The 13,778-nt window shown below is 45.3% G+C and overlaps 1 protein-coding gene across 13 annotated transcripts in view; it reads right to left on the bottom strand.

The window, feature by feature from the left end:
• Positions 1–13,778, bottom strand: part of ANK1 (ankyrin 1) — a 346,825-nt gene that overhangs the window by 147,136 nt on the left and 185,911 nt on the right. For all 13 annotated transcript variants that reach the window (XM_077262199.1, XM_077262204.1, XM_077262207.1 and 10 more), the window contains one exon: positions 6,449–6,547. In XM_077262199.1, the coding sequence (XP_077118314.1) occupies positions 6,449–6,547 (99 nt within the window). The remainder of the gene's footprint in view (positions 1–6,448; positions 6,548–13,778) is intronic.

Consider the following 13,778-nt stretch of genomic DNA (forward strand, 5'->3'; position numbering starts at 1 on the left):
GGATGAAGCTGAAGTGTATTGCCAAAAATTTCGGAAATGGTCCGTGCTTACTCAGTGGAATGAGTGTGCTCTGGCCGCAAATTTCAGAAATGGCCTTTCTGAAGCCATTAAGAATGTGATGGTGGGTTTCCCCATTCCTACAAGTCTGAATGATTCTATGGCGCTGGCTATTCAAATTGACCGGCGTTTGCGGGAGCGCAAAACCGCTAATCCTCTGGTGGTGTTGTCTGAACAAACACCTGATTTAATGCAATGTGATAGAATTCAGACTAGAAATGAGCGGAAAAATCATAGACGTCAGAATGGGTTGTGTTTTTACTGTGGTGATTCTACACATGTTATATCAGCATGCTCTAAACGCCTAACAAGGGTTGTTAGTCCTGTCGCCATTGGTAATTTGCAACCTAAATTTATTTTGTCTGTGACTTTAATTTGCTCTTTGTCTTCTTACCCTGTTATGGCGTTTGTGGATTCAGGTGCTGCCCTGAGTCTTATGGATCTGTCATTTGCCAAGCGCTGTGGTTTTGTTCTTGAACCGTTAGTAAATTCTATTCCTCTTAGAGGTATTGATGCTACGCCATTGGCGGAAAATAAACCGCAGTTTTGGACGCAGGTGACCATGTGCATGACTCCTGAACATCGGGAGGTGATTCGTTTTCTTGTTCTGCATAAAATGCATGATTTGGTCGTTTTGGGTCTGCCATGGTTACAGACCCACAATCCAGTCTTGGATTGGAAGGCAATGTCTGTGTCAAGTTGGGGCTGTCTGGGAATTCATGCTGATTCCCCGCCGGTGTCTATTGCTTCCTCTACTCCTTCGGAAGTTCCTGAGTATTTGTCTGATTATCAGGATGTATTCAGCGAGTCCAGATCCAGTGCTCTGCCTCCTCATAGGGACTGTGACTGCGCCATAGATTTGATCCCAGGTAGTAAATTTCCTAAGGGAAGATTATTTAATCTGTCTGTACCTGAGCATGCCGCAATGCGTTCGTATATCAAGGAGTCTCTGGAGAAGGGGCATATCCGTCCATCCTCTTCCCCTCTTGGTGCAGGATTCTTTTTTGTGGCCAAGAAGGACGGATCTTTGAGACCTTGTATTGACTATCGGCTTCTGAATAAAATCACTGTAAAATTTCAGTATCCTTTGCCTCTGTTGTCGGACTTGTTTGCCCGGATTAAAGGTGCCAAGTGGTTCACCAAGATAGATCTTCGTGGTGCGTACAACCTTGTGCGCATTAAGCAAGGAGATGAATGGAAGACTGCATTTAATACGCCCGAAGGTCATTTTGAGTACTTGGTGATGCCTTTTGGGCTCTCTAATGCTCCCTCAGTGTTTCAGTCCTTTATGCATGATATTTTCCGGAAGTATCTGGATAAATTTATGATTGTTTATCTGGATGATATTCTGGTTTTCTCTGAAGATTGGGACTCACATGTGGAGCAGGTCAGGATGGTGTTTCAGGTTTTGCGTGAGAATGCCTTGTTTGTTAAAGGCTCAAAGTGTCTCTTTGGAGTACAGAAGGTTCCCTTTTTGGGGTTTATTTTTTCCCCTTCTGCTGTGGAGATGGACCCAGTCAAGGTCCGAGCTATTCATGAGTGGACTCAGCCCACGTCAGTTAAGAGTCTTCAGAAGTTCTTGGGTTTTGCTAACTTCTACCGTCGTTTTATCGCTAATTTTTCTAGTGTTGTTAAACCTTTGACGGATATGACCAAGAAAGGTTCTGATGTTGCTAACTGGGCTCCTGCAGCCGTGGAGGCGTTCCAGGAGTTGAAGCGCCGGTTTACTTCGGCACCTGTTTTGTGCCAGCCTGATGTCTCACTTCCCTTTCAGGTCGAAGTGGATGCTTCTGAGATTGGGGCAGGGGCCGTTTTGTCACAGAGAGGCCCTGGTTGCTTGGTAATGAGACCATGTGCTTTCTTCTCTAGGAAGTTTTCGCCTGCTGAGCGGAATTATGATCTTGGCAATCGGGAGTTACTGGCCATGAAGTGGGCATTTGAGGAGTGGCGTCATTGGCTCGAGGGTGCTAAGCATCGTGTGGTGGTCTTGACTGATCACAAACATTTGATGTATCTCGAGTCTGCTAAACGCCTGAATCCTAGACAGGCCCGCTGGTCATTGTTTTTCTCCCGTTTTGACTTTGTGGTCTCGTATTTACCAGGTTCAAAGAATGTGAAGGCTGATGCTCTTTCAAGGAGCTTTGTGCCTGACTCTCCTGGAGTCACAGAACCTGTTGGTATTCTTAAAGAGGGAGTTATCTTGTCAGCCATTTCTCCTGATTTGTGATGCGTGTTGCAGAGATTTCAGGCTGGTAGACCTGACTCTTGTCCACCTGACAGACTGTTTGTTCCTGGTAAGTGGACCAGCAGAGTCATTTCCGAGGTTCATTCCTCGGTGTTGGCAGGTCATCCGGGAATTTTTGGCACCAGAGATCTGGTGGCTAGGTCCTTTTGGTGGCCTTCCTTGTCACGGGATGTGCGGTCATTTGTGCAGTCCTGTGGGACTTGTGCTCGAGCTAAGCCTTGCTGTTCTCGTGCCAGCGGGTTGCTCTTGCCCTTGCCTGTCCCGAAGAGGCCTTGGACACACATTTCCATGGATTTCATTTCTGATCTCCCGGTGTCTCAGGGTATGTCTGTCATCTGGGTGGTATGTGATCGCTTTTCTAAAATGGTCCATTTGGTGCCTTTGCCTAAGCTGCCTTCCTCTTCCGATCTGGTTCCTGTGTTCCTTCAGAATGTGGTTCGTTTACACGGCATTCCTGAGAATATTGTGTCTGACAGAGGATCCCAGTTTGTTTCCAGGTTCTGGCGATCCTTTTGTGCTAGGATGGGCATTGATTTGTCGTTCTCGTCTGCGTTTCATCCTCAGACTAATGGACAAACTGAGAAAACTAATCAGACTCTGGAGGCTTACTTGAGATGTTTTGTTTCGGCAGATCAGGATGATTGGGTGACCTTCTTGCCGTTGGCTGAGTTTGCCCTTAATAATCGGGCTAGTTCCGCTACTTTGGTTTCGCCATTTTTCTGCAACTCTGGTTTCCATCCTCGTTTTTCCTCGGGACATGTGGAGCCTTCTGACTGTCCTGGGGTGGATTCTGTGGTGGATAGGTTGCAGCAGATCTGGAATCATGTGGTGGACAACTTAAAATTGTCACAGGAGAAGGCTCGGCGTTTTGCCGACCGCCGCCGCGGTGTGGGTCCCCGACTTCGTGTTGGGGATTTGGTGTGGCTGTCTTCTCGATTTGTTCCTATGAAGGTCTCCTCTCCTAAATTTAAGCCTCGCTTCATCGGTCCTTACAAGATATTGGAAATCCTTAATCCAGTGTCCTTTCGCTTGGATCTTCCGGTTTCGTTTGCCATTCACAACGTGTTCCATAGGTCTTTGTTGCGACGCTACGTTGTGCCTGTGGTTCCTTCTGCTGAGCCTCCTTCTCCGGTGTTGGTTGAGGGCGAGTTGGAGTACGTGGTTGAGAAGATCTTGGATTCTCGTCTCTCCAGACGGAGGCTTCAGTATTTGGTCAAGTGGAAGGGCTATGGTCAGGAGGATAATTCCTGGGTGGTTGCCTCTGATGTGCATGCGGCCGATTTAGTTTGTGCCTTTCACGCTGCTCATCCTGATCGCCCTGGTGGTCTTGGTGAGGGTTCGGTGACCCCTCCTTAAGGGGGGGGTACTGTTGTGAATTAGACTTTTTGGCTCCCTCTTGTGGTTACTAGTGCTATGACTCTGGGATTTTCTTCCCTCAGTTTGCACCCAGCTGGGTCGTTAGTTCAGGGGTGTTGCTATATAAACCTCCTGGAACCTTAGTCCAGTGCCTGGCATCGTTGTAATCAGACACATTCTGTTTGCTCCTATCTGCTGGTCCCGGTTCGTGCAAAATTAAGCTAAGTCCTGCTTCTTTGTTTTTTGGGTTATTTGCTTGCTCTCATTTTTGTCCAGCTTGTACTAAATGTGATTCCTGATCTTGCTGGAAGCTCTAGGGGGCTGGTGTTCTCCCCCCGGGCCGTTAGACGGTTCGGGGGTTCTTGAATTTCCAGTGTGGATATTTTTGATAGGGTTTTTGCTGACCATATAAGTTATCTTTCTATATTCTGCTATTAGCTAGTGGGCCTCTCTTTGCTAAATACCTAGCTCATTCTTATGTTTGTCTTTTCCTCTTACCTCACCGTTATTATTTGTTGGGGGCTTGTATCCAACTTTTGGGGTCTATTCTCTGGAGGCAAGAAAGGTCTTTCTTTTCCTTTCTAGGGTTAGCTAGTTCTCCGGCTGGCGCGAGACGTCTAGAACCAACGTAGGAACGTTCCCCGGCTGCTGTTATTTGTGGTGCTAGGATTAGATATATGGTCAGCCCAGTTACCACTGCCCTATGAGCTGGTTTTTTGTGTTTGCAGACTTAGAAATTATTTCTGAGACCCTCTGCCATTGGGGTCACAACACGGTACAGACAGTGCCGGCGTTAGGGGCAGGCAGCTGCCTAGGGCCCCCGCTCCCCAGGGGCCCTCAGCTAGCGGCACATCACACAGCCGCTATGGGCCCCTGTGAGGCAGGGGTGCCCGCCTGCCGCCAGCGCCGACTCTCCCGCCGCATTGAACTATTCCGGCGTCTGCCGGTACAGTTCAAAGCAATGATAGAGGAGGGAGCGTCAGATGACGCTCCCTCTCCCATCATTCCCCACTCTGCCTCTGACACTGTGGGTGCGTAATGACATCATCGCCCACTCACTGTGTGCCAGGCAGTGCAGCGACAGCCGCCGAGACAGGAGCAGGGAGCAGCGCGGGCACGAAGAGAGGTGAGGAGTGTGTTGTTTTTTTTCTTACTATAACAGTGAGTACTGGACTGTGGTGCCATTCTGGGGGGGGGGGATGGGGGAGAGAGATGTGGGCTGTGCTATAAACTACATGGCTGTGCTATATACTACATGGACTGTGAAATATGCTACGTGGGCTGTGCTATATACTACATGGCTGTGTTATATACTATGTGGGCTGTCCTATATACTACGTAGGCTGTCCTATATACTACGCAGGCTGTGTTATATACTGCGTGGGCTGTGTTATATACTACTGGGCTGTGTTATATGCTACGTGGCTGTGCTATATGCTACGTGGCTGTGCTATATACTACGTGGCTGTGCTATATACTACGTGGCTGTGCTATATACTACGTGGCTGTGTTATATGCTACGTGGGCTGTGTTATATACTATGTGGCTGTGCTTTATACTACGTGGATGTGCTATATGCTACCCATTTTGCACTTTTACAAATGTTCTACGTTAATACTTTCTAATGTTTACTTTAAAAAGTTTTCCATTAAAAAGTTGTCATATTCAATGTATGCAGTTTTTTCTTTGCAGCAAGTTCAGCTAACAATAAAATGCTTACTGGTAACTGAGGAAGAGGGAGTAGTTCACAAAAATTGGCATATAAGGGGTTGACTTATATAAAGCCCCTCTGCTGTATGGTATTGTAGAATTTTCAATAGCTATCACTCATGTAAGAAGTGAAATCTGGCATTGTACTATACCTATATTTCTCTGCTGTATCTGTGCATCATGAAACGTGGTATGTGTTAAAGGAGGGGTCCACTGAGACTCATTCGCCCGGTGGGTAAGATGGGGGTAAGAGTCCCCAAAGCCCCCACCTGCTGTCATCGTTCGGACTTTAATATAACTCTCATCATTCTCCTCTGCTTGTGCCGATCGCCGGCAGAGCATGGGAGAATGATGAGAGCCGTCTTCAGCACCTGCCGCTGGGGAACAGCGCTTACTGTAGCGCTTCTTCCCCGATGCCGATGCATTCTGCCACAAGAACATTTTTAGATCTTTTATTTATCTTTTCTGAGCTCCTCTCGGCTGATTTATGCCCAGAAACCATATCAAAGTTCAATATGCAGGTAAACAAAGCGTTTGCAAAAGCCAAATGGTGCAACATGTTTAATGAAACCCAAAGGAATAAATACACTTTAGCCTCAACTACATGCACTTAAAGGGGAATTCCCATATCCAATATTCTATCCTAATATGTAGTAGGTGAAATAATAATAATATCAAATACCTCCAATTAGAAATGTATAGTTTTTTTGTTTCGCTATGTCTCTTTCCTCATATGCAGTGCATTGCAGGACCTTGGGTATCCATGGTTACGGCCACTGGCAACTAGCTGTCACTATATCAGTGGTTGTAACCATGGATACCTAAGGTCCTGCAATGCCTGCAAAGGAGGAAAGAGACATAGTGAATCAGAAGAACTATACTAAATTTCTAATTGGAGGTATTTGCTAATATTATTATTATTACACCTACTACATATTGGGATAGAATCTTGGAGATGGGAATGTCCTTTTAAGTTAAAAAAAAGTCCCCCCTAAAACTGCTCAAACGCTCATTATACAATACAACATAGGAGAGTCATTACATGTGAGACAGGATTAGCTGACGGACAGTAGCGCTCACCTTGGTGGTGGTCTCCAGCACAATTTCTTTGTGTAGCAGCTCGCTCACCATTTTCAGGTGCCCCTCCTTGCTGGATAGATGCAGGGCATTCAGCCCATTCTGCGGGAAAGATGGGGTTAATCTTTTTCCACAGACAAAAAAACGTGGAGGCTGTGGGGCTGGCAATGTAGCGGACAGTGAGGTCACACTACAACATATGGGACAACATATGGCACAAGTCAGAAAATAAGATATTTCTTCCATTTATGGCTTTTGGGGGCACATTTTTGCCCAAATATTGAATTTGCTAAAGGAATTTAAAAAAATTTGCCGCAAAAATTGCATCATGTGAACATGGCCTAATGCCAAAGAATCAAACACAAAGTTCTCCGAAGGCCTATGCTGCTGATTTCTAGCCCTATGCTGCTGATTTCTAGGACTATGCTGCTGATTTCTAGGCCTATGCTGCTGATTTCTAGGACTATGCTGCTGATTTCTAGGACTATGCCAATGACAGTATAGTTATATCAGCCCCATTATTTATAACTAGACTTGATTTTCGTTTTTTTTTTAGTTTTGTTAAAAATTCCTTATTGTCTCTGCAAAGATAAGGTGTGAGCCCATCTTGATCAGCGTCAATCATTGATGAAAACAGTTAGCAGCTACACATTAATTCCACAGTGACACCGCAGGCGAACAGCGGTATTGCACGACGAGTAGAACCACGTAGGTAAGAACTGTATTTATGATGTGGTCATAGGTGAAGGTGTAATTTGTAATGTACCATTTATAATACTGGTTTCCTCATATGTGGTAGGTAAATCTTTGTGCCCCCTCAGGAAGCAGACATCAGGTGGGATGGCTACATTTGCACCACCTGAAGCTTCACCCCTGATAAAGGGAAACGGACTGCGCTTTTTGCCTAATAAATGCCAACAATGCCTGGTATAATAATAAAAAGGGAATGGTGCAGAAGCACTGAGCGACCAGCAGTGTTATCAGCCCCAGCCCCCAGCAATGTTATTATTCCTGCCCCACCTCCACCCCGGGCAGCATTATTAGTCTTGGACCCCAGCAGTGTTATCAATCCTGGGCCCCCAGCAGTGTTATAAGTCCTGGGCCCCAGCAGTGGTATCAGTCCTGGGCCCCAGCAGTGTTATCAGCCCTCGGTCCCAGCAGTGTTATCAGTCCTGGCCCCCAGTAGTGTTATCAGTCTTGGGTCCCGGCAGGAATGGAAACACCACAGGGGGGCAGGAATGAAAACAACAGGGGGCAGGAATGAAAACAACACAGGGGGACAGAATGTGTGACACGGGGCAGAATGTGAGACACAGGGGGCAGGTATGGAAACTACACGGCGGCAGGATTTGTGACAGGTGGCAGGCTGTGAGACACGGGCAGAATTTGTGACGGGGCAGGATGTGAGACACAGGGGGCAGAATTTGTGACACAGGGGGCATAATGTGAGACGGGGGGCAGGATGTGAGACACGGGGCAGAATGTGAGACACTGGGGCAGAATTTGTGACACGGCGCAGAATGTGAGACACGGGGCAGGATGTGAGACAGGGGTGCAGGATGTGAGACACGGGGCAGAATGTGAGACACGGGGGCAGAATGTGAGACAGGGGGGCAGGATGTGAGGCAAGATGGAGACAGATGGGGCAGGATGGAGACAGATGGGGCAGGATCATGGTGCAGGATCACGGGGCAGGATGGATACGATGGAGACAGATGGGGCGGCAGGATAATGGGACAGATGGGTCCGGATCATGGGACAGATGGGGCAGGATGGGGAGATCATATGGGGGTAGAATGGATACTCATGAGGGCAGGATGGGAGAACATATGGCTGGAGCCAGGAATGAGATACACGGGACCAGGATGCGGATATTATTACCATAGGAGCTAATTAAGGGATATTATTACTGCAGTGATGTATTGATTTTATTTTTTGAGGACACTGTTTTAAATGGGGGGTGGTCCTGTTACTGTGTAGAGTGACACTATGTCGCCATTTTTTCTTCATCTGGTGTAGAATAGAAGTCGGGAAAAAATTAAGCAATGTGTTCTGCAAGCGGAGCTCTAGATAAATATGTTATTTCCTGCAGAGACGAGCCCTGGCTGGCAGAAGTGATGGCGGTCTGTGCTGGATGAAGATGGAAAGCGAGGCTGAAGGACTTCACCAAGAGACGTCACTGGTGAGTTAGTGTGTTACCTGTACACAGACACTGCATACTAAGTACAGATCTCCTGTGTATAATGGCACTTATGGTGATAGTATTGTGGGTTTTTTTTTTATTAATGATCAGTATTGCAGTATTCAGTCACTATGCGGTGGTAATATGTTGTCTGGCCAAGGTGTGGCGGTATTTGTCCCTTGTATGTGCTATTATTTGATCACTGTGGTGGTAATATGTGGTCTGGTCATGGTGTGGTGGTAGTTGTCCCTTGTATGTGGTATTATTGGTCACCATGTGGTGGTAATGTGATCTGGACATGGTGTGGCGGTATTTGTTTCTTGTATGTGGTATTATAGGTCACTATGTGGTAGTAATACAGGGTCTGATCATGGTGTGGCGGTATTTTTCCTTGTTTGTGATATTATTGGTCACGTAAAAATTGAAAAATAAATAAAAATATACCTAAATTGTATTGGATATTTTAACAAACTTTTATTAAGATACAGTAGAGTAGAGTCCGGCCAGAAAAGTCTACCTTGTCTTGGTGGTAGATTAAAAAATCTTTTGGCCAAAACAAAAGCTGCTGGCCATGTATGTGGTGATGGGAACTGTAAATGTGTGATTGGTGAGGATATGGTGTAGAAGTGGAGTTTTTGCAAGAGAGGGCAGTGGGACTGTGGATGGTACGAGGGGTGGAGGCGGGGCTGGGGTGGAGCCTGGGCAGAGTCTCAAGGAGGCCCCGAAAATTTTGCCAGTATGGGGCCCCGAAATTCCTAGTGGCAGCCCTGCCCAGCAGTGTCATCAGTCCTCAGTCCCAGCAGTGTTATCAGCCCTTGGTCCCAGCAGTGTTATCAGCCCTCGGTCCCAGCAGTGTTATCAGTCCTCAGTCCCAGCAGTATTATCAGTCCTGGCCCCCAGCAGTCTTGGGTCCCAGCAGTGTTATCAGTCCTCAGTCCCAGCAGTGTTATCAGCCCTCAGTCCCAGCAGTGTTATCAGCCCTCGATCCCATCAGTGTTATCAGTCCTGCCTCCCCAGCAGTGTTATGAGGTGGTGAGACATATATCTGTAGATGTCCAGGGCCAGGACACCACGTCTTATATCACCTGTGTATCACTTTTTGGCACGTTGTGTCTTCTTACCTGCTCTTCATCAAAGAGAACCTACAATTCATGCCATTCTCCCTCTCTCTGGTAGCAGCCCTTCATGCTGGGTAGAAAGTCATGTCGGATATGACCATTTTTATGTCCTGATACATCGATCATCAGATACAGAGAGAAGATATAAATTATCTACTGCAGCCGCTGTGTGACGGCTCTTACAAATATCAAGTGGCACCAGTGACAGTGCGGGTATACGAGATTAAAGATTTAATTGGATCTCACTTAACACCTCTTCAAATTAACCGTTTCGGAAGAAATGAAGTGGAATTAGCATTTAAATGGAAAATATTATTAAGTTCATTAAGCGGCCAGGAAGCAGTCACCGATACAGTATATACTATATACCTCCTTGCCTTAGTATCAGTGAGTGACCATATTCCCATCTCAAACTTATCACCAGTCGTGGTTTTACTATGGGGTCCTAATATTTCTATGGGGTCTCGTAAAGAAGTTTTTTTTCATTATGGAATTAATTATGGTAGGTTAGGAACAATGAGCCCGATTCATTATTGTATTTACACTTATATTTTTGGTGTTTTTTCGCCTGCTTTTAATTTTTGCCTTAATCTGCTTTTAATTTCTTTCTTAAGATTTATTTTACATTTTTTATCTGTTTTTTTATTGTTTTCTTATGTTTATCACCGTGGGCGCAGTTTGGGGAACATACAACTTTTTGCTCTAAAAAGTCGCAAAAAAAAAGTTGAAAGCAAAAATAAAGAGCATTTTTGATTTTGCGCAAAATTCATAAACCACGTGCGTTCACAAGTTTGAAGACTCTGTAGTAAAAAATATCAATGACTAACATAAGACAAAAAAAAAGAAAAATGACATAAAAACGCAAGTAATGAATCAGGCTCAATATTTTTCTACTAAAAAGGGGTTGTATCACGCATACAGAAGATGACCCATATTTTGCATCCTGATAGACTTATTAGACATTTATTTATGCCTATGCCAATATTTCTTGCAAAAATTCAGGTATTTGATAAAGACACATACCTGTTTGTTTATATAATACCCATTTTCTTAAACCATATCCTTTTGCAGATACTGTCCATTAAGCCTAAAAAAATCCAACCTGAAAGATCACGGTTTTGTCAGCCCTGGCGTCATCCACTATTTGTTTATAGTTCCAAAATGATGGATCCCTCCTCATCCCGCCCTTTCTCTGTCGGTGTCCATAAAGGCTTTGTCCTAGGACCCCTACTCTTTTTCATCTATACCCTTGGCCTGGGACAACTCATACAGTCGTCCATGGCTTCCAGTACCATCTATACACTGATGACACTCAGATCTTCCTCTCTGGCCCAGACGTCACCTCTCTGCTGTCCACAATCCCAGAGTGTCTGTCAGCCATATCCTCCTTCTTCTCATCACGAATCTTGAAGCTCAATGTGGACAAAACCAAACTCATCAGCTTTCCTCCATTTCACTTACCCCCCTACCCGATCCATCTATTACAATAAATAATATCACACTTTCCCCTGTACTGGAAGTCCACTGTCTTGGAGTAAGCCTTCATTCTATACTATCCTTCAAGCTGCACAAAAAATCCCTCACCACCTCTTGCCGCCTCCAACATAAAAATATTTCCAGAATCCGCCCCTTCTTCAACCCTGAATCTACTAAAATGTTAGTGCATGCCCTCATCATCTCCTGAATCGACTACTGCAATATCCTCCTCTGTGGCCTTCCTTCTAAGGCTACTTTCACACTAGCATCGGACGACGCACGACGAATTGCGTCGTTGCGACGTACCGACGCCAGCAGTGAATGCGCCGCACAATGGGGGCAGCGGATGCTGTTTTTCAACGCATCCGCTACCCCATTGTGAGGTGCGGAGAGGCGGGGGCGGAGTTCCGGCCGCGCATGCGCGGTCGGAAAAGACGGGAACGATGCACCAAAAAATGTTACAAGCAACGTTTTTTGGTGGTGACGGTCCGACGCAACACGGCAATGCAAGTCAATGGAGAAAAAACGCATCCTGCAAGCACTTTTGCAGGATGCGTTTTTTCTACAAAACGACGCATAGCGACGTGCAGTGCACGACGCTAGTGTGAAAGTAGCCTTAGAGACTCACACCTCTCCAGTACTTCCCTAACTCTGCTGCTCGACTAACCCACCTCTCTCCTCGCTACTCCTCCGCTTCTCCCCTCTTCAAATCCCTTCATGGGCTCCCAAATCACCAACATATCCAGTTCAAACTGCTAACAATGACTTACAAGGCTGTCCATAATTTGTCTCTTCCTTATATCTCCAAACTAATCTCCCAATATCTTTCCAGACATCATCTCTGGTCCTCCCAAGACTTTCTTTTCTCTTTCATACTCATAAATTCCTCAACCAATCGCTACCCATGCTTCTTCCAAGCTTCCTCCATCCTCTGGAATTCTGTGCCCCAACACGTCCAATTATCCACCACACTCGGAACTCTCAGACGGAACTTAAAAACCCATCTCTTCAAGAAAGCGTACAGCCTTCAATAACCACGCTGTCACCTCAACACCATCGAAGTTGCCTCAAACCTCCGACCTACTGTCTCCTTCCCCATTACCCTGTGGACTGTAAGCCAATGAGAGCAGGGCCCTTCCTCCCTGTACCTATCTGCCATTGTTATTTTGCTCATTGTAATTTATGTATGTATTTTGTATGTACCCCCTTCATTATTAAAAATAAATAATAATGATGATGTTCAGACCAATTGGTCAAAATCGGTTATTTTTGCCAACATTTAATCTTATATGTACGAAACTTTTTCTTAAAAAGGTTCAAATTAGCTAACGATGATAAATTTATTGATAACTCACCCACACAGGACTTGTTCTAGTGCTCACCTCGCTGTTCTCTATTTGTCAGTCCTAACATCAACAAACTGGAAATAGGCAAAAATGTCTACCATCGCTGTGGTCAGTGATGGCTGAACAAGCTTATCCAGGCATTTCTGATGCGTCAAGGACGAGACCAGGCAGAAGCATCCAGCAGGGACCGATGTGTGGGATTCATGATGCTGAGTATTACTACTTCTATTATTTTTACTGGTATAAACTCTATAAAGAGGACCTCTCACTATATCAAAAGTGGCTGGTTTTTGCCTTTCTTGTATTCCTGCTGCTCCCCTGAGTATTCCATTTTTTTTTTTTAAATCCACAATACGGTCCAGAGATATGAGCCTTCTTATTTAGTGCTAATTTTTATGAGATCTACAAGGGGATGTGGCTCACAGGATCCTCTGGGGCGTGTCTTTATACTTTTCTGTATTATTGCCCTGTGAGCAACGCCCCTTTAGTAAAGACCATCAAAATTAGCACTAAACCAAAAGTCCCATATCTCTGGAATTGTATTGCGCATTTACAAAAAAGAAAAATAACACAATTCTCAGGAGAGCAGCGGGAATAAAATAGGAGCAAAAAATTGTCCACTTTTTTATTGCCCATTAAAACCCTTTAACACGAAAAAAATTAATGTAAAAAAAGATTTAAAGTCAATTAGCAACTAACTTTGGGCACAAGTGTAGCTAATAGCCACCTCTAAATATAGGCGATTTGTACATTTGCTGCATACAGAAAAAAAAATTAGAAAAATGGAGCATTGCACAGCACTCAATGAAATCAGTGAGTCCTCACTCAGTAAGTATAATGCATAGACAGACTCTAACAAACCATCTAAGGTGGAAGCCCTCTTTCAAATGAGGGTCTTTTTTGGGGGGAGATTCTCAAGTAAAGGAGGCAAAGTGAAACATTTTTACCTGCACAAGACCAGAAATTAAGCTTTCAAACATCAACAGTAAGTATGGTGAATTGTGAATTAGACGCTCCAAAGACGAAATCTGGGCTAGCAGACAAGACATATCCGACTTCACAGCGTTGGTTGAGAAGAAAGGTCAGAAGGCACGGTGAGGTCGGGCAGAATACACGACCTGTGGGACAGGTCTGACCACATATCTCCCCCTCAGGATCACAGGACATATGAGGCTGGACCTTTCCCACACGCCCGATATTCTCCAGAAGAC

Source organism: Ranitomeya variabilis, chromosome 5 (assembly GCF_051348905.1).
Source record: "Ranitomeya variabilis isolate aRanVar5 chromosome 5, aRanVar5.hap1, whole genome shotgun sequence".
Classification (NCBI taxonomy): Eukaryota; Metazoa; Chordata; class Amphibia; order Anura; family Dendrobatidae; genus Ranitomeya; species Ranitomeya variabilis.